At 52.7% G+C, this 21,071-nt stretch overlaps 2 protein-coding genes across 2 annotated transcripts in view; both read right to left on the reverse strand.

Annotated features, from left to right (window-relative positions):
* The window catches only part of ZNF584 (zinc finger protein 584), a 36,149-nt gene extending 23,681 nt beyond the window's left edge, over positions 1-12,468 (reverse strand). The window contains exon 1 of the mRNA XM_044257473.1: positions 12,346-12,468. Coding sequence (XP_044113408.1) covers positions 12,346-12,421 — 76 coding nt within the window. The 5' untranslated portion in view covers positions 12,422-12,468. The remainder of the gene's footprint in view (positions 1-12,345) is intronic.
* Positions 12,469-17,780: 5,312 nt separating this feature from the next.
* RNF225 (ring finger protein 225) lies at positions 17,781-20,491 on the reverse strand. The gene has a single exon (XM_044257474.1). It carries the CDS (start codon positions 19,450-19,452, stop codon positions 18,460-18,462), a length of 993 nt encoding a protein of 330 aa, XP_044113409.1. The 5' UTR covers positions 19,453-20,491; the 3' UTR covers positions 17,781-18,459.
* Positions 20,492-21,071: the final 580 nt, after the last annotated feature.

Below are 21,071 nucleotides of genomic sequence, written 5' to 3' on the forward strand. Positions count from 1 at the left end.
GAGGCCGAAGGTCTTGAGACAAATAATAATGGGGTCAGAGTTATCCAGACTCCAGATGGAGAGACCTTTGAGGGCTTTACTAAAAGCTAATGGAACGCCCCTAAAGGCTTCCTCAGTGAGGAGAGTTTTACAAACCGTAGAGGAGGTCGCCCCTTGGTTCTTAGATGAAGGGCTATTAAATATCTCTCAATGGGAATATTTGGGGGAAGATCTACAAAAGGCTAATGATAAGACCCTCCCTAGCCACTGGCACCTTAGCCATATGGACTTTTGTAAAAAGCTGTTTAACTATGCCTAAAGAAAAATTTCAGCCCCCTCTAGAGGAAGGGAATGCAATTCTAGAGGAAGTGAAAGAGCAACGGTTGCGCACCCATGTAACAAGCAGCAGCAGCAGCTCGGAAGGGGAATTTTCAGATGAGGAATTAGAACGTAGGGCGAGGAAATTGCATATTAAAGATTTTCCCATGCCAACGGCGCCGCCTCCTGCATACAACCCAGAACATGGCACCCCCAAGAATGTTCAAAAGTGGAATGGGTTTGACCCTCCCAATTCCTGCTGCTTCCCTGTCTTCGAGGACGCACAAAATCAGAGGTTTCATCAACCACTAGATTTCAAACTAGTTAATAACTTAAAGGAGGCAGCCAGTACTTACAGTGTTCAGGCTGCATTTACTGTGTCTCTGCTAGAATCCATAGCATCCCTAAATTTAACCCCTCGCGATTGGGAAAACATAACCAGAGCTGCCCTTTCAGGAGGTCAGTATTTAATGTGGAAAGCGAGTCATTGCGAATTCTGTCTGGATACTGCTAGACGAAATGCGGCAGCAGGTAATCCTGCATGGAACGTAGACATGCTTACTGGACAAGGGCAATATGACGATATACAGGCTCAAAATCTATACCCCCCAGCTGTCTACTTGCAAATTGCCGCAGCAGCAACCAAAGCATGGAAAACCCTACAGGGCGCAGGGGATTTTCAAGGTCAACTATCCAAGGTTATTCAAGGGGCTAATGAGCCTTATGCAGATTTTGTGGATAGACTAATACAAACTACAAGCCGTATCTTTGGTGACGCGGAACAGGCCATGCCGCTAATTAAATAATTAGCCTATGAGCAGGCCAATAAGTGGTGTAAAGAGGCTATTCGCCCCTGGAAAAATAAAGACCTAACGACCTACATAAAGGTCTGCAGAGACATAAATGATTCCACTATACAAGGTCAAGTTTTGGCTTCCGCTATTATTCAGGGGTTTAGCAGAACAAACCAAGCCAAAACACGCCCAGGTGCATGTTATTCATGCGGACAAATGGGACACAAGAAGGCCGATTGCCCAAGCCCAAAACCCACCTTGGGTAAGGAACCAGGGCTTTGTCCCAGATGTAAAAGGGGAAACCATTGGTCTAGTGTATGTCAATCACTCAAAGATAAAGAGGGAAATTATTTAGGCCCCAACCCAAGATTGTCAAAAAACGGGAAGCAGGGCCCAGCCCGGGGCCCTCAGCAAATATACGGGATGATTCAGCAGATCCCTCGGAAATGGTATCCTCCAACCCACAAGGGGGAGCACGTAGAGCAACCACAGGAAGCGCAGGATTGGACATCTGTGCCACCTCCCGATTGGTCCTAACCCCGGAAATGGGTGTTCAAGCAATAGATTCTGATTGGAGTGTACCCATACCAGAAAACTCAGTAGGATTATTATTAGGAAGAAGCTCCACCACCCAAAAGGTCTCATCATACATCCAGGGGTAATAGATCCTGACTTTAGAGGCAAGGTTAAAATTCTAGTATCCTCACCTAGAGGAATCACTTTCATTTCCCCGGGAGACCACATTGCTCAAATGCTCATCCTCCCTAGCGATCATGCCAATTCGCCCAGTGGGAGGAGGCTAAGAGGAGACAAAGGCTTTGGTTCTACAGGAGACCCACTCACCTGCTTTACCATGGATTTAGGCAGCCGACCCCTACTGGATCTTACCATAAGGGGAAAAAGATTTAAGGGACTTCTCGATACCGGAGCTGATAAAAGCATCATTAGTTCCACTGACTGGCCAAAAGGCTGGCCACTTGTCACAGCTGACCAAACTCTCCGAGGGCTAGGTATAGCATCCAGCCCTGACCAGAGTGCAGCTTCCTTATTATGGAAAGATGATGAAGGGAATACTGGGATCTTCCAACCATATGTTTGCAACTTGCCCATCTCCCTATGGGGAAGGGATATATTACAACAAATGAATGTTAAACTTACTACTGACAAAATTTATCAAGGAACCCCTGTAAAAGAAATGCTAAAAGGCATGGGATAAGAGGAGGGAAGAGGCCTAGGAAAAAGACAACAGGGTCATACTTAACCTATCTCCAACCAGACTGGGTTTTTCTTAGGGGCCACTGATAAAGATGTCATCCCCATTATATGGAGAGATAATAAGCCTCGCTGGATCCCTCAGTGGCCCCTAACAAAAGAGAAATTAGAGGCTGCACATGCCTTGGTCAAAGAACAACTAACTGCAGGACACCTTCAGCCCTCTACTTCCCCTTGGAACACACCTATCTTTGTCATAAAGAAAAAATCTGAAAAGTGGAGACTATTACATGATCTCAGAGCAATAAATAGCCAGATGCATCCTATGGGTTCCATCCAATGTGGATTGCCTTTAGTTTCCGTGTTGTCGAGAAATTGGCCTACCATCATAGTAGATTTAAAAGATTGCTTTTTCTCCATTCCCTTACACAAGGACGATTGTTGGAGATTTGCCTTTATTTTACCTGCTATAAATCATTCCCAGCCCGATCAAAGATATGAATGGACAGTGTTGCCCCAGGGGATGACTAACAGTCCTACATTGTGTCAAATTTATGTAGATAAAGCCTTATGTTCCACCCGAGAAACTTTTACAGGACTAATAATCTATCATTATATGGATGATATCCTTCTATGTCATCAAGATACAATAATTTTACAAAATGCTTTATGTCACATGACCAAAGAATTAAGAGCATGGGGCCTTGCCATAGCTCCAGAAAAGATACAAACGGGAGAATTACAAAATTATCTGGGGACAAAATTATCCGCTACCACGGTTCACCCCTTAAAACTTACTATTAGAGTTGATCAACTAACAACCTTAAACGATTTCCAAAAATTACTAGGAGACATAAACTGGATCAGGCCCTACCTTAGATTATCTACAGGTGAGTTAAAACCTCTATTTAATATTCTCAAAGGAGACCCAGATTTAAACTCAAAAAGATCCCTAACACCAGAGGCTAGACAGACTATTGATTTGATCCAAACCAGGTTGGAGTCCTGCCAGGTGGTCCGCTGCGATCCAAGTCAACCTTTGCTATTAATCGTCCTCCCAGAACCTCATAGTCCTTCAGGCGTTATATGGCAGGACGGCCCACTACAAAGTATCCATTTAGCAAGTTCACCTGCAAGAATGTTACAACCTTACCCTCTGGCCCAGTCGCAACTTCTATTTAAGGGTATAGAAGCCTGCATGTCCGCCTTTGGTAGGCAGCCTGCCACCATTATCACACCATATACTGCAGACCAAATTAAATGGCTCACAAATAATAGCTCAGATTGGGCCATCCTTTACTGCACCACTATCGCAAATTTTGACAATCATTACCCAAAACATCCTTGGATCCAATTTTGCAAGAATATCCCCATCATCTTCCCTAAAATAACAAGACATACCCCCATACATAACTGTCCAACCGTCTTCACTGATGGGTCAAAAAATGGAGTCGGTTCAGTTTACATAGATGGACACACACCACCATCATACAGTCCTCATCTGCTCAAGTCTCTGAATTAGCTGCAGTAATTCTAGCCTTTAAATTATTAGATAAGACACCATTTAACCTGCTTACAGATAGTAATTATGTTGTCAACTCACTAGCTGTATTAGAGACTGTACCGTACATCTCCCCACAATCTGTCATAGCCCCCTATTTCTCCACTTTACAAACATTAATTCTCAGCCACTCCCAACCATTTTTCGTAGGACACATTAGAGCTCACACTAATCTACCCGGGCCCCTAACTAAAGGCAATAGTATAGCAGACATGGCCACTAAAAGTACCTTTATCTTCTCAATCCAAGATCAGGCAAAACTCTTTCATGAGAGATTCCATGTTAATTCCACCACCCTAACAAGAAAATTTCAAATACCAAAGATCATTGCTAGACAAATAGTCAAGGACTGCCAACACTGTGCACCTCTCATACCTGTTCAATCATTTGGAGTTAACCCTCGGGGTCTCTTACCCAATCATATTTGGCAAATGGACGTCACTCATATACCAGAGTTTGGAAATCTTAAATATGTCCACGTTTCAGTTGATACTAGTTCAGGGGTTATCATAGCCACTCCCCTAGCTGGAGAAAAGGTAAGTAATGTTATTCAGCATTGTTTACATGCATTCACTTATTGGGGTTTCCCAAAAACCATTAAAACAGATAATGGACCAGCATATACCTCCAAAGCTTTTACAAATTTTGCCGACATATTTGGCATACAATTAATAACTGGTATCCTCTATAACCCACAAGGCCAAGGAATCATAGAAAGGACCCATCTTACCTTAAAAAATTGTTTAATAAAACAAAAAGGGGGAATAGGGGCATCCTTCAGATCCCCAAAAGACAAACTTAACCTAATCCTTTTTATTTTAAATTTTTTAACTTTGGATAATGATGGGCGCTCAGCCGCCGATCGTCATTACTCCCCAAATCAAACACCACAACAATGGGCACGATGGAAAGATATCCTCACGGGAGAATGGAAGGGCCCGGATCCTGTGTTAAGATGGGCCCGAGGGTCTGTTTGTGTTTTTCCACAGGACCGCCAAACACCTATTTGGGTACCAGAATGACTGACACGAGTGGCAAAAGATGCAGACCCTGCTCCTAGCACTAAACCTCCTGACGCTGACGAATGCAGCCCTGGAAACGAATGAAGATGCAAGCCACCAGCTATGAGCCATAGTTAAGGCCTGGCCTTTTCCCCTGCCTGTGGCAAATACTTCTCGCCTGTTATATTTAGTACTACCCTACTACTGCTCCTAACAACTTCTCAAAAATCTTTCTCCCTGGGAGTCTTTGTTTTGTTACCACCATCTTGCCTCGCTGTAATTCAAAGGTCATGTGGCCCCCTACCTGGACAGGATGCCAAAGCAGACTCTCCCCAGTATGCGTTTCCACAAACTGTCACTTAACCTTCTCACCTAAACTTGTTACCTTTACTAATTCTTCTTTCCATGGATATAACTATACCTATGGAAACCCTACCATGGCCGCACGTGCCAATCCTTTTGACTCCTGGCTACTCTGCAACTCTGGAGGTGCATGCACCCAGCTCAATGCCTTGGCCTTCCTAAATGGGAGCAGTTTCAAAAGCTGCAATTATACATACAACATCAGCACTAGTAGCTTTGAAACTAATGTAAAAGTAAATTGCTCAAATGGTAAACATTTCATTCAGCCCTACTCCAGTATGTGTTTGGACCCTATTAATTTTTATTCTATCCAATTATTCAAGGGTCTCCAACGGCTTCCTAAATTGTACAGAAAACAATGATACATGCCTTTTGTCTAGCTGCTGGAATAGTTCCACACATGATCTAGCTCGCATCCCTACCTACATTCCTTTTCCGGTGCAGGTGTATAATCGGGAATTAGCAGTAATACTTAGAGAAAAGAGAGACTTTGGAATCACCGCTGCCGTCATCACAGCGATAGCAGTGGCTGCCACCTCAGCAGCAGCCACCAGAGCAGCCCTGGCACTCTCCGTGCCAACTGCCCAAACACTCAATAACCTCACTAGTTCCACGGCGACGGCCCTCTCAACACAAGCTGCCATCAATCAACACCTTCATAGAGGCATCATGTTACTGAGTCAATGAGTGGACCTCCTACAAGAACAAATGGACGTTGTCACAGAGGTCCTCACTTCCACCTGTGTATCCACAATGACTGGACTCTGTATCACCAGCACACGATTCACCAATCTATCTCGAGCAGCCAACATTTCCAAACACCTTGGACTTTTGCTTAATGGATCTTGGACTTTTGAGTTTGACAATCTTAGGCGAACCCTGCGGCAGGAAATATCTTCCCTTAATACCTCAAGGGTTGATATAGCTAGAGCTACAGATCTTGTATCTTGGATTGCAAATGTTACTGGATTTGCTAAACAATGGGCAGGTTTGGGGGCTTTATTCATATTGTTTGGTTTAGGATTGTTATTCTTAACCCACCTAGTCATAGGCCTAAGAGCATTAGCTCTCAGAGACCGCATTATTTTCCAGCAAGCCATGTCCGCTTTAGAAACAGGCAGCTCCCCTCAAATTTGGCTCAGTATGCTAGACCGGTAGTCAACGACCGGTAATGAAGGAGGTGACCATATACCAACCTAAGACAGAAGCTGTAGCATGCTCTACAGTCTTTGATGACAGGTAAGGATATGAGTCGACCCCTCAACCTAAGACAGGCACGGTCTCTTGCCACTTCATAAAACAAAAAAGGGGGAGCTGTCGGGGTGCCCGGGACCCCGAACGGAAGTATAAGCCAAGATGGCTGCTGGCGACATGCCAATACGAGCAGTTTAGGAGACAAACAAGTGTTGTCCATTAAGGAAGTCACTCTCATTGGCTTGAAAAGAGTGTGCTCACTGCGTGATCCCTGCATGCCCCCATATGCTTCAATATACTGTCCACGCGCTTTTCACATGTACCTCTCCCTGATTGGTTTGCACAGCCTTTATTACTAGGGCGCTCGCTGAAGGCAGGGGATTTTCCTCCAGAGAGTGTAGAAGAAGGTACGCTGAAATAAAGAGCTCTTAACATCAGTGTGTCGTGCTTCTCTGCGGGTGGAGAATGCGTGATAGCCTACGTGTGATCTCAGTCTGTCAAATAAATAAATAAAATCTTTAAAAAAAATTTACACACCATCTCCAAACTATGTTCCACAAAAAGACACAGAAGATATTCCCTTCACTAAAATAACTGAGAAATATATTAGTGAGAGGATTGAAAATCTCCATGGTTACTCTCTTTTGTAAGCCAGTTATGACTGTAGGAGATGCTGCCAATGAGTTGGGCTCTGTTTTCTGTGGGATGATCCCATGAGTAGCAGAGACCAAGGGGCAGCACTTAATTACCAAATACAAGGTGGGTACACCTGTCACAACAGGCAGCGGTGTCGTCTAGGCAACCAGAATGCCTGGACCCAAAGAGGTCTTTGGCAGTGAGGAACTGGGTACAGCGTTCCTCCGAAGGATGTTCTTGGGGTATTGGTCATTATGCTAAGAGCTAAATGAAAGCCCTGGAAGCTTCCACTCCCTGCCAAGACAGACAGCCGAAAACAGTACTGCCCTCTGGAGGAACTGCAAGGACTAATGCCACCACCAGCCACATGAAGGTAACGGAGCCACTGGCACCCATCACATCCCATGCAGCTCATAAGTGTGGCCTGAGAACAATCCAGATGGATCTTGGAGGATGACCGTGGACCATCCATCCTCAATTTAATGTGGTCTCTCTGACTGTGGCTGCTCTTCCAGAGGCAGATCCGGGCACTGGGCCTGCAGACAGTGAACTGGCCGGTGCCTTCTCTTCCATACAATTTACAAGCAGCCCCATGAACCATTTCCTTTCATCTGCTCACACCAAACCACAGTGTATGTTCTGCTTCATCTTGATCTTGCATAAACATCACGTGGGTTCCCTTGATTATGACATGCTGTGTGGCTCTGATGAGCAAGAAGCAGCAACTACTTCGGACACCTCCATTAGAAATATGCAGACAAGGGGCGCCTGGGTGGCTCAGTGGGTTAAAGCCTCTGCCTTCGGCTCAGGTCATGACCCCAGGGTCCTGGGATGGAGCCCCACATCGGGCTCTCTGCTCAGCAGGGAGCCTGCTTCCTCCTCTCTCTCTCTCTCTGCCTGCTTCTCTGCCTACTTGTGATCTCTGTCTGTCAAATAAATAAATAAAATCTTAGAAAAAAAAAGAAAAAGAAAAGAAATATGCAGACAAAAGGGTGAGAAACAAAATCTCCAAAAATTCAGGGGCCTGTGACCTCAGCAAAGCTCTCAGGGGTTCAGTCGCCCAAGTAGGTTGAAAAATCCCATCTAATTGTTGCACCTCACACCATCAACCACCAAAAAATATTTGGTAGGCCTTTCTGGATTCTGGAAGTAACCCACACAACATCTGAATCTACTGCTTTGAACCATCCACCAGGTCAGCCATCAGGCTTCCTGTTTTAAGTGGAACCAGAAAGAGAGAAGCCACTGAAGCAGGCTCAGGCTGCTCAACCCCCGGGGCCTTACGATACAGCAGATTCAATGATACCGGAACTGTCTGTGGCAAACTGGGACACTGTGCGGAGCCTGTGGCAAGCGGCCGTAGGAGAATCACAGCACAGACCTCCACGATTTGGAAGCAAGTCTACATCTTAAGCAGGTAACAATTCTACTTTAGAGAAATAGTTTCTAGTTTGCTAATCAAAGACTGAATGCCTAACCAGGGGATGCCAGGTCACCATGTGATGTGAGCGTCCCCTCATGAACTGGTATTGTCTGACCCACACAGCCAGAAATCTAACATTAAATGGAAATAGTACAGGAGATCAAGATTGGCCCTGGACTTGGGAAGTCCTGCACAAAGACTTGCAGAGGAAGAGGGCACACTTGTAGCACAAAGAGGCCATGACTCCAGTGGGGTCACCAAGCTGGGGAGAGGCTGAGATTGGTGGGATCAGCTGGATACCTATAAAAGAGCTGGCCCCCAAACTCTACCCTGTGAAGTCTCTTTATTTTTTATTTATTTTTTTAAAAATTTATTTGACAGAGAGAGATCACAAGTAGACAGAGAGGCAGGCAGAGAAAGAGAGAGAGAGAGGGAAGCAGGCTCCCTGCTGAGCAAAGAGCCCGATGTGGGACTCGATCCCAGGACCCTGAGATCATGACCTGAGCCAAAGGCAGTGGCTTAACCCACTGAGCCACCCAGGCGCCCTACCCTGTGAAGTCTTGAGGTAATACCTATTGGAAGCTACTCACAAAGCTGCTCGAAGATTTGCTGGGAGAGTATGCCCACCCCAGTCACAGCGCCCACCATAGGGAAACCTGGGAAGGAAGCAGACCCTGTGATCCAGCTTTGGGATAGAGAGAAGTTCCCATGGGAAATGGCAGAAGGTAGTCAGTATACTGTTGGAGGGTGTAGGGACTCACCCAGAGAGCCCATGAGCTCAAAGTTCTCCAACATCACATCATGGTATAGATGCCTCCAGGTTACGTTAAGGAGCCTCCACTCCTGGGAGAAAAATACACAACCACATCCTCAAATGTCACTTGACCCTGCAGTGATGGGTTCCGCTGATCCTAGTGGCTGGCGATTGGGTGGAAAAACCAACCACTGGACACATCCAAGCCTTTGACAGGGAAGGGCACCACCCTCTCTCTCACTGACAGGCTCAACAACACCAGCTCCTCCGCCCCACCACATCCCCACGCATCCTTTTCCCTCCAGAACGCGACCTCAGAGAGAATACCAAGTCACAATGCCACTAGTGCCTTTCTCCTCACGTTAATATTAGATTCTGTATCCGTCCCACAGCCATGACAGGATGGATGCCATCTATGTTCTGGTCCAGGCACACAGGCCTCACCTTTTCTCCTCCCACCCCATTCTGTCTATGTCCCTCACATCACACCTCTCAGATGCAACTAAACCTACACTCACCATTCTTCCTTAGGGCCAGACACGGCTCCCCAAGGTCCTTCAGTCGGCACTCCCGCCCAGCAGGCACATGACATACTCGGAATCCTCCCAGTTCCACACCCACACCATTCCAGCACAACCAACCAGTGCATCCCACTGGCAACTCCCTGGCGTCCCCACATACCACGCTCCATGTGGTGTCCTGAAGGTTCATGGCCCAGCAACCACAATCTGACCCTGCCCCAGCCTGCCCGCACTTCCTGTGGCCACCGCCACAGGCGCCCTCCTGCCCTGCACTGAAGACTCCCTACCCCGCCCTGCTCCTGGCTTCAGTATTCAGCCACTCAGAACTACAGCTGGATCTCTGAGATGCCGCACTTCCTTCAGCTCTGCCTTTGCACGGGCTGTCCTCTCACTTGTCATGATCCTCCTCTCCCATTCTGAGGCACACTCAGAGTCCAGCCCACTGGGCCTGGGACACTGCCTGTCTACCAGGTGACCTCCCTGCCACTGAATGCCTCTGCAACCCTGAATGAAAACCCTCAGGCCCCAAAGAGGGCAAATACAAAACCCTGGCGAGCCTGCAGACAGGGAATCAGCCCAACCCCGGGCCCACTTAGCCCCTCCCTCCATCTCTACCAGGCCACAGGCTGCTTCCCAGGTCCAATTGCCAATCAGGAGCCTTGGCCTCCTGCCACTCCCCCTCCATTCCATGCTAACATAGGCCCAGACTTCACAGTGCCTTAGTGACACCGACCACCCACTGCACAGTCAGAACATCTGGTCCTCCTTGGTCCCCAGCCTCCCTTCCCACAACTCACCAGGCATTCACCGCCATCCTTCATCCCACATTGTTCCTAGTCCCACTCTCCAGCCCCATCCTTTGGATCTTGCCAGCCCGGATCCTGCAGAATTCCAGAGCCGCACATCCCGGTGCCCACATGGAGCCTCCGTTCCTGGATGGATTGCTCTTAAAGTCTCCAAAACCAGACTCCAGCTCTTGTCCCGGAACCTGCTCTAGCCACCGACCTCCACATCTGTTGATAGATCGTCCATCCATCAAACCACTGAGTCCAAACGCCCAGGCCACTCCTTGATAGGTCAGTGTCTCTCGCTGCCTCACATCCACCAACTGGGCTGGTGGCACTGCGATAACAGACAGAGAGCAAGCGCCTCTGCCATCTCCACTGCCAGCACCCTGGTGCAGCCACCCGTCACCAGCAGCCTCTCATGCGCCTTCTTCCCTCTGTAGCCAGAGGGAGCCTCCCAACACCCTGTCAGATCACCTCCCCCTCTGCCCTAAATCTCCCGTGGCTCCCAGAGCCCTCAGAACAGGGGTCTAGATCCACTTGAAGCCTGACTCCTGCCCCTGCTCTCTGTTCTTGGAAGACCACGGTGGGACCTGGGTTCCCACTCAGCCTCACTACCATGCATTTGCTGGTCTCTGTGTCCTTAACGCTTTCCCTATCACATCCCACCGACTGGCATAACCGCCGGACTGCGGGCTGGACTGTGGGTGACCCCCAAAGCCCGGGTGATACCGGGCGGGAGGAGGAGGAAAAGCCTCAGGCTACCAACATCCCCGATACAGGGCTCTGAGTGAGTGGGGCCGAGGGAGCGCCCTGGACTCACCCGCGACCCCCCTGCGCCGGGTCTGTCGTCCCCGCGGCCGCGGGCGGCCGTGGCGGCGGAGCTGAGCGCTGAAAGGCGGCTCCGGGTCGCCCCACGTGTCCGCAGACCCGACGCCAGCCCAGCCAGCGGAAGGATGACCTCAGGCTGACCGTCGCAGTCGGGGTCTCGGTCCCCAACCACCCCTGCGCGAGAAGCCTACTGGGCGCCGGGTGCCCCTTGCCGGGGCGGCGGGCACCGAGGGCCGGTGAGGAGGCTCGGAAGAGCGCGCGGCGCGGACCAATATCTCTGTGAGAGGAAGCCCGCCCCACGCTGAGGACGAGTTTCAGAGAGACGGAGCCAGGACTGGGAGCTCCCAGCTCGGCGAAGATGCGACGACGGACCCCGCCCTCACGGAGCGTGGGCAGTAGCATCCGGAGGACTCGGTGCCGCGGGCGCACGGGACCCCGCGGTCGCACGGAGCCCCGCGGCGGGAACTACACTATCCAGAAGACACTGCGACGACGCCTCGGCACTGACCAATGAGGACCCAGGACGGGGCGTCTCCGGGACGCCTGCTGGGGCGGGACTTCCGCCGTCCAGCTCGAGAGTTGTCCGTAGTCCCGCTTTTATCGGTCCCTCGCTTGGGTACCGCGTCTCCGGCCCGGAGGGCGTCCGTAAGGGTCCCCGCATCGGCGGAATCGAGAGTGACGGACGGCACGAGAGTCGAAGGTGGCAGGGTCCCGCCACGCCCTGTATGCGCCTTTAGCGCGGAGAATGACCCGCCTCCTGGGCCCCTGGCGTCCCCAGCCTAAGTGGGACCGACCTGGGCTGTGCGGCGGAGTAGCGCGGGGACGGCCTCCGCGGAAGCCGGCTCGTCGCCCTAGCGTTGAGCCGCTGCGGACTCAGGGCCTGGAGACCTAGGCAGGAGGAAGACGGGGTGCGGGGAGGAAAATCGGCGGTCGGTGTGGGCAGAGGGGTGGGTGGCCAGGCCCGGGCCCTTACCGCGGCTCGGTGTGTGCTGTCTCTGGCCGCTGAGGCCGGGACGACCCGCTCTGCAGAACGTCCGGAGAGCGGACATCCTGAGAACATCCGCGGTGTTGCAAAGGGCAGGACCGGTTCTTTGCGGCTGACGTGGTCCAGTGTCCGTGCTCCGCGCCTTCTTTATCCGTCATCTACAGGTGGACACGTGGGCTGCGTCAGCAGCTCGGCTGTTGGAAGTAGCGCTGCAGTGAGCAGAGGGGTGCTTGTATGTTCTCAGTAGTTCGTTATCCTCCGCAAATTACGGCACTGTTTGGGGTTTCTATCTTTAAGGTTGTGGGGAGCCTCCCTACTGTCTTCCACGGCGGTTGTCCAGCTCACATTCCCACCGGCAGTGCCCAGCTGTTCTTTTCTCCATGTCCTTGCCAGTACGTTGTTGTAATGGCCCTTATTTGCAGTTTATTACATTGAAAAGATATAATTTAAAATCTGGGAAAGGGGGGGCACGCGAGTGGCTCATTCGTTAAGCGTCTGCCTTCAGCTGGGGTCATGTTCCCTGGGTCCTGGGATCAAGTCCCACGTAGGGCTCCTTGCTTGGTGGGAAGTCAGTTTCTCCCTCTCCCTCTGCCTGCTGCTCCCCCTACTTGTACTCTCTCTGGGTCAAATTAAAAAAAAAAAAATCTTTAAAAAATAAATAAAACAAAATCTGGCAGAAGAAAGAGGTATGTAAACAGGAATTAAGAAAGATCAGGAAAAAAAAAAAAAAGAAAGAAAGATCAGGCACAAGCTTCCTGCTGTCCTCTCCCAGTGGGGTCACACGCAGCACTCACTTCTCCCAAACAATATACATGACAACACATACTGAGTGTTGCCACCAAGTGTCCTTACCTAAGTCTTGGTGTCCCAAACAATATATATGACAACACATACTGAGTGTTGCCACCAAGTGTCCTCACCTAAGTCTTGGTGTCCAGGGTTTTCATTGGGAAACAATAACAAAGGTATGCAGCACCCATGTAACTGATCTTAGTTACCCAGTCTCTGTCCCCTGTCCCCTGCCCCCCGAAGGACAAACTGATGCAGCGTGACCCACAGCCCCTACCACAAATAACACTGTTGGCACAGACGATCTGGTGTGGATTAGGGCTCCAGGTACACAATGACACTAATATCAGGAGAGCTATTTCCGCCCAGTGGTACAGTGGACAGGGATGACTGCAGTGGCTCACCGAGGCTGTGGGACAGAGTAGATCCTGGAATGAGTCATGCTTCCTCTCTGAAACGATTAAGTTGCCTTGGCATCTCACTAGCCTCTGGATCCGTGCCAGCTGGCTCTTCCAGACAATACAGAATAAGGGCAGCAGAGCCAGCTTCCTGCAGAGAGCTCCAATCTCAGATACATTCTGCAACAGGCCAGCTGGTCCCTAGCACCCGTGCCACCTGCTTCCCCACTGTGTGCCCTCCCCCAGTGGTGATGTGGAAACACTACAGATGGCTGCAGGAAGGTGCCTAGCCCAGGTCTGAGCCACCACAATGCTTCTTCACTCCTGTTCCTCCAACACGTGAGGGTAAGGGGCCTAGAAAAGAGTCAGGTGTTTTAATGCCACCCCTCTCGACCCTCCCAACTCCCGTCAACACCCACAGCTCCATGTCTCCTCCCTCCCTTAAGATCTGGGGGCCTGGAGACAGGTGGGAATGAAGCCAGTCACTCTTTCCTTTCTGTCCTTGGTTCTGACCCAGTCCCTACTTGGTGCTACTGTGGCCGGCACTGGCTTCTCCTGGGCCTCCCCCAAACTCACAGAAAGGGTGACATGGTCATCACCCTGGGGATTCAGCCTGAACCAAAGGCCTGGGACTCTCTCGGGGAGAGAGGGCCCAAGAGTGTGGCACAGGCCCAGTCGACTAAAGAGGACAAAGGACTGTGCTGGTGACTCCACTTTAGGTAGAGGGCTGACCTCCCAAATGGCCACCATGAGTCCCCTTGTCCATGTTCACACACTCACTTAGGTCCCTTCCATAGTGAATAGGATGCCTGCTAGCACATGGGGGAGATGATAGAATGACTTCTGTGGTCGGGTCATAAAAGGCATTGTGGCTTCTTTGGCTTTGTTCCCTCTAGGCTCACTTGCTCAGAGAGAAGCCACTTGCCATGTTGTGACAACACTCAAGCAGCCCCCAGCCAGGATTGCAAGAAGTTCCCCCAAGCCCCACCCTGGTTTGCGTGTGGGTGTTAGTGAGAAGGGGAAGCCTCCCAAGTGTGGAAAGATAACTCCAATTGCAGGACCGGGGGAGGAGGGGAAAAAACCAAGTCCACCCTACCAGGCTGTGGAGTTGAGGGGAGAATGTGTTTTGCAGGAAGCTCTCTGGTCCTGGTTCGAATCCATACCCTGCCGAGCCCAACAGCCTCTGTTTCCCCGCAGAGTCTGGACTCTGCGGCTCTCAGGGTCCAGTGAGGCCCTCTGTGGCCCTTGTTCCCTTGGCCTCAACACAAGAAGATACCCCGATGGGCAGGGATGGGTGCAGTGCGGGCAGAGGCATCTTTGATTCTCATGAAGAGAGACTGGCCAGATCCCTATAGAACGGAGCACCTTGCATCCCTCCGGGGGCAAAGAAGGCAGAGCTGGGGGGAGAACATGGGGAAGCTTTGGGGAACTGGGGACTCCACGAACTTGACAGGAAGGCAGTGTGGCCAAGATGATGGTTGCTCTGCTCAGCGTTCTGGATGTCATCCGCCATGTGAGGGCCTTCCTTGTTCCTGTGATGTCCCCAGTGCACACCCTTGGTATACAGCAGGTGCACAATAAATACTTGTAGGTTAACTAATTTTCCCTGCAAGTAAAGTGTTTATTGTCACCCATTTTACAGAAGAAAGTCTGGCATCTCTGGCACCATGCGAGGCAATGAGATTGACTCCCCTCTCTGGGTATTCGCAAGCCTGCGACAGATGAGGGGTGGTTATGCAGCAGGGCTGAAGTGGGCAGAGGGAGGGCGGGGAGGGCATGGCTCTAGGTGGCCACAGAGGCTGGTAGGAAAGGTTGGGGCAGAGGATCCATGATACCGGCCCCAGGGTGGTTTTGGACGGCCCCTTTGTTCATGGGCAGTGGACGGGTAGTCATCGAGGTAGTAATTAGCAGACAGGAATGTTCAGGACCCCTGGGATTTGTCATCAGGCTCATTGTAAGGAAGGAGAGACTGAAGTTTCAGTCTCCCAGTTGGGAGAGTGGAGAAGCCGAACCTTCCCTAACCCCTGGGAGGAAGCTAGCTAGGACTGGGGTGTGGGATGGTCAGCCCTGCCAGTGCCCTCAGTCACCCGCTTACTGCCCCAGCTCCTTCTGCCTTAATACCAGCTGTTTCGAAGATGCGGGTCTTCTTCCAGGCAGCCTTTCTTGAACACCCTCAGGCAGAGAGCATTTTCTCTCCCCTCTCTGGGCACCACCAGCTAAGGGCCCCTTTCTTTTTTTTAAAATCTTTTTTTTTTTAAGATTTTATTTATTTATTTGACAGAGAGAAATCACAAGTAGACAGAGAGGCAGGCAGAGAGAGAGAGAGGGAAGCAGGCTCCCTGCTGAGCAGAGAGCCCGATGCGGGACTCCATCCCAGGACCCTGAGATCATGACCTGAGCCAAAGGCAGCGGCTTAACCCACTGAGCCACCCAGGCGCCCAAGGGCCCCTTTCTTACTCTCCTGGCTGGGCCCAACTTTTGCCACCCCCCAATCTCCCAACCTTGGGTGGAGGAGGGAAGGGAGAGAAGAAGGATACCTGAGACGCTATGGTGAGGTGAATAATGGCCCCCATAGATAGCCAGGTCCTTACCCGCAGCATCTGTCAATCTGCTACTTAGATGGCAAAATGGACTTTGCAGATGTGATTAAATTAAGATGCTGATCTGGGGAAATTATCCCAGATTATCAGGGCGGGCTCAAGTTCTCACAATACCCTTACAAGTGAAAGCAGGAGGCAGGACAGTCAGAGCTTTGTAGCCAAGATGCTGCTGCCTTTGAAGACAGAGGAAGACAGAGCACCTGGTCGGCTCCGTCAGTAGAGCATGGGACTCCTGATCTTGGGATTGTGAGTTTGAGTCCCACATGGGGTGTAGAGATTACTTAAAAAAATAAAAATAAAATATGAAGATAGAGGAAGAAGCCAAGGAATGCAGGTCTTGAAGATGAAAAGCGAAGGAAATTCTCTCCTAGAGCCTCTGGAGAAGCTAGCCCCAAGGACACTTGATTTTAGCCAGGTAAACATGATTTCAAGACTCCTGGCCTGCAGAACTGTGAAGAATTAGTCTGAGTTCTCTGTTGCAGCAGTTAGCAGACACTAACCTAGACCACCAACACTGCTCCAGCCTGACCAAGTCCCCTCCCTGTGTGGGCGGGGCTAGGGCTGCCCAGTGACCCAGCACCCTGCTCTCAGTCACTGTGGGTGACATTGGCACCTGGGTGTGGGACAAGAACTGGTCTGGAAACACACTCCCTTGGATGTCCTGATGATCCCCCTCTGGCTTTCCAACTGGAAGCAGCAGCTCCCATCGAAAGGAACTCAGCTGACATGCCTCGACCAGGGTGGCTCCAAACTAGTTGAGCCTAGAGTGACCACAGGCATTCTCAGCGTGTCTCTTGGTCACCTGCAATGCCGTCACTCCCCAGAAAACTATTTGGCACCCCCCGTGTGCCAGGCACTGAGGACACACATGTAAACAGATCAAATGAGAACCCCCAGTCCCATAGAAGTTACATTTCTCTCTGGAAAATGCCAGATTCCCAGCCACAGAACATGGAACCTCAAATCTGGGCCAAGTGAGGCAGGATGTGGGCTCCAGAGCCTTGGGGGAAACAGAAGACCTGTGTTCAGTCTGTGTAGAGGGTGGCAGCCATCTACCCTGTGATGACTGACCCAGGAAGGCTTCTGAGAGGAAGAGGACAGGAACCCAAGAGCTGCCCTCCCTGTAGGCTGCTGCCCAAGGCTGAGGCTTCACCTCAGGGTACAACAGGGATGCCAAAAAAAGTTGATGGAGCTCTGGAGGAGACGTGCAGTAATTGGTCTCGAGAAATTAATGAGTGGAAATAGGGGTGATGGAGGTTCTAGCACCCAAGGAGAGAGGCCAGGATGTCTCCAAGTGGGCCAGCAAGATTCAGGAGCACCCACCCCCCAAATCATGTGGCCCTGACCTAGAGGGCAACCTTGTATGAGCCTTGGTGACCACAGCTGCCCCACAGCATATCAGGACCCCAGAAGCCACGACCCAAACAGTAGTTGAGGCTCCTGCTTGCAGATTGGTGCTCAGAACTAAGTGGGAGCTAATCGTGGAGGTTCAGGCCCTATGTGTCCCTCCTCAACCCTGGCCTGGCCACCCCTGCCCCTTCAAGCCCAAGACCCAGCCATGAGTGCAAACAACTCAGGACCAGCTTGGAAATAGCTGGATCCCATCCACACCCAACCTACAGGCAGCAGACTGGAAAATAAACTCCACAGCCCTGGTGGGGGTGGGGGTGGGGAGGACTGCGATGGGCCCCACAGAGGGGCATGGCCAGGGGCCAACAGCAGTAGCAGCTTCACCACCAGAGACTGGGGGCTCCAGCCACCTGCAGTGAGCCCACAGGATGACTAAATCAGAGGCTTCCCCCCAGCTGCCAGCTGAGAGTTCTCCCCCCGGGGTCTGATGATGACTGGGGGTGCGCTCAGTGGGATCCTCCGGAGGGGCTGATGGGGTCCCGTGCAGGGTACCTACCCAATGTTGGTCCGAGGGGCTCCCCAGCTGGACTCTTTGGGGGATGAGGATCAAGGGTCCTCCCAACCGGGCCCTCACGGAGATCAGGTTTAGGAGTGCCTCCCAGAAAGACCTTCACAAAGAGGGGCTCAGGACAGCCTCAGCTTGATGCCCACAGTTGCTCGGGGTTATGGGTGCTCCCAGAGGGCCCTAGTGGGAGTGAAGGCAGAGGTTGCTCCTTGAGAGGGTCCCTGCTCCTTAGTGATGACGCCTGGAACGATCTCACTAGGCCTCCCTCAAAGAAATGGGTGCTTTCCAAGCACCTTGGTAAGTCCTCCCTGAGGACAAGGGCAAGCGATCCTCGCAGGGCCCCACCAGGAGGACACGGAGGATCCCAGCCCTGGAGACAAGACCTGCAACACGGGTGCATTTACCGCGGCGCCCACACCCTCCTCCCGCCCGGTCCCCGCGGGGCCCAGCCCCGGCCGGCTTCTGCTCCCCACACGCGGTCCGGGGGCCGGTCCGACCTCCCCTCGGCCTCCGCCTTGTCCTCAGAGCCCGCCTCGGGCTCCAGCACGTCCTCCATAGCCCCTGGCAGGGCAGTGTCCAGGTCAGGACCCACGGGGAGCGGCGTCCAGGGTGTCCCCGGCGGGGGCCGCGGCGGGAACCAGGAGAACCCGGGCGCCGGGGCGAGCGCCACGAGCTGGGGCCGCACGGGGCCGGAGGAGGCGGCGTGGGGGATGAGGAAGAAGATGTAGACGCCCGAGACTACGAGGCCGGCGGCCACCAGCACCGCCAGCGCCACCGCGGCGTTGAAGGCCCAGGCTGGGCTGGCCAGGGACAGGCGGCGAGACAGCGGGCGGCCAAGGCGCAGCGGCGGTGGCAGCGGCGGCGGGCGCGCGGCTCGGGACTTGCGCGGCCCAGGCGGCGGCGGCGGCGGCGGGCGCAGGTACAGCAGGCCGCGGCGACGGTCGAAGCGCACAGAGCCCTGGCGCGGCAGGGGCGCACGCACGTCGCGGGGCAGCAGGCCCGATTGTGTGGGCAGCGCGGGCAGCCCTCGGCGCGGGGCTAGGCGCGTGGGCGCGCGGCACACCGGACAGGCCACCGCGTCGCCGCCCCCCGCTGTGGCGAGGGACAGGCGAGCCAGGCACTCGAGGCAGAAGACGTGGCCGCAGTCCAGGCGCTTGGGCAGCTTGAAGACACCGTCGAAGGGTGACACGCAAATGAGACACTCCACAGGGGATGCGGCGGTCAGGATGGGGCCGGAGCCGGGGCTGCCGTCCCCCTCCTCCTCCTCGCCGTCGTCGTCTTGGCCCTCCTCCCTGCCGGGTGAGCGGGGCGCAGAGAGTGAGCTCGGGGAGCTGGGGCCTGAGCCCTGAGGGGCTCGGGGGCGGCGGAGCCAGGGCGGCCGAGGGCAGGGCATCCGGACGGGACCTGAGGGGAGAGGCCCGTCAGCCGGGAAAGCGGGCAGTGGAAGAGTGGAGGAGGGTCTACGGGGGGGGGGGTGTCAGGGGCCGCACTCTGGAGGGCACAGAACAGAAGCAAAGGGGGTGTAGAGCTAAGGAGCAGAGGCTAGAATGGTAGGCGACTCACAGGATAGAAGCAAAGGAAAAGGGTGTCCAGGTAGGGAGTTAAAGAGGCATCAAGACTGGAGAAGGGAGGGAGAAGAGATGGGAGGAAAGGATTGGGGGACAGGGACAGACCCAGGGGGCATGGTAGGTCCTAAGCTTGACTTGGGTGGAGAAGGGGCAGAGATGACAGCTGAGGACTCCTCACCAGGCAGGAGCCCAGACAAGCAATGGGGAGGCTCCAACATGGAGAGGAACAAAAGATGGGGACCTCTAAGAACTAGTTCGATTCTGGGGGGGGTCCATACCAGATCCCAGGAGGGGCAGATGAGGAAGAGAGGAAATGCAAGCCTCAGGATTGGAGCCCAGCAACACAGAGAAAGGACAGAGGCCCAGAGCAGGTGCCAGATTCCCAACGACAGACCCCAGTGGGCCTTGGGCTCTTCCTACCTGTTGTTGCCACCTCCCTCTGCCTGACACGTCCCTGGCAGTTCTGACCCCAGTACTCTGCCTACCAGCAGCTGCAAACTAGGTGCCCCTCCCTGCAGGAAGGTGCTGCCTTGGCACCACTCCCTCCAGATCCCAGGTTCCCAAGGTACCTGTCAGACTTGTCTGACTGCCTGGCCCGCCCCCGAGACAGGTCCCTCCAGGATGAACACCAAGCCTGACGTTGGCCGGATGTCGGGGGTGGCAGGAAGGTGATAGATGACACAGGGGACAGGCCAGTGAGTCTGGCCCCATGGGTGGGCAATAACAACCCACCACCCAAGTCTTCCATCACCTCATGAATCCACTTTCAAGCTACTGGTGGAATCAGGTGAACCTGATATAGCAGTGACTCTGTGGGTACTCAGGATTGCTGCAGTCCTGACTAGTACACAAAATGCAGAGGCAGGAGTGCCTGGGTGGCTCAGTAGGTTAAGCCTCTGCCTTTGGCTCAGGTCGTGATTTCAGGGTCCTGGGACTGAGCCCCACACTGGGCTCTCTGTTAAGTGGGGAGCCTGCTTCCCCTTCTCTCCGACTGCCTCTCTGAGCACTTATGATTGGAGTGCTCTTATGATCAACTTATGATCAAATGAATAATGTTAAAAACAAAAAAAGGAAAAAAACAAAAAGAGTGCACAGACAGCTTGGGGTTCAGGGGGAAGCTGGCCAGAGCAAAGAGGAGCCTCTGGGGTGGAAGGTGGGCAGACCCCACAGTGTACTGGATAGGGCTGGCCCCTGGCAAACCAGCAGGCGGGAAGCTGGAAACAGTGACCCAGATCATTGGCCTTTGATACCTCTCCCTGGTACTGCTCACAGAAAACATGCCTCTCAGTGTGGTGGGCTATCACCCAGATCTCCTAGATAAACACCAAGCCCTTCCCCAGACTAGAGTAACATCTGTGCCAGGACAACCCACCCCTCTCATTTCCAACACACTGGAACCCTCCGGGCAGCCAGGCCTGCTCTCCATTGTTCTAAGTCAGTGGCG

The sequence above is a fragment of the Neovison vison genome, chromosome 7, assembly GCF_020171115.1.
Source record: "Neovison vison isolate M4711 chromosome 7, ASM_NN_V1, whole genome shotgun sequence".
In the NCBI taxonomy this organism is placed as follows: Eukaryota; Metazoa; Chordata; class Mammalia; order Carnivora; family Mustelidae; genus Neogale; species Neogale vison.

Bases quoted from the DNA above. Each gene is read 5' to 3' on its own strand.
- RNF225 (XM_044257474.1), bottom strand. From the start codon at position 19,452: ATGCCCTGCCCTCGGCCGCCCTGGCTCCGCCGCCCCCGAGCCCCTCAG.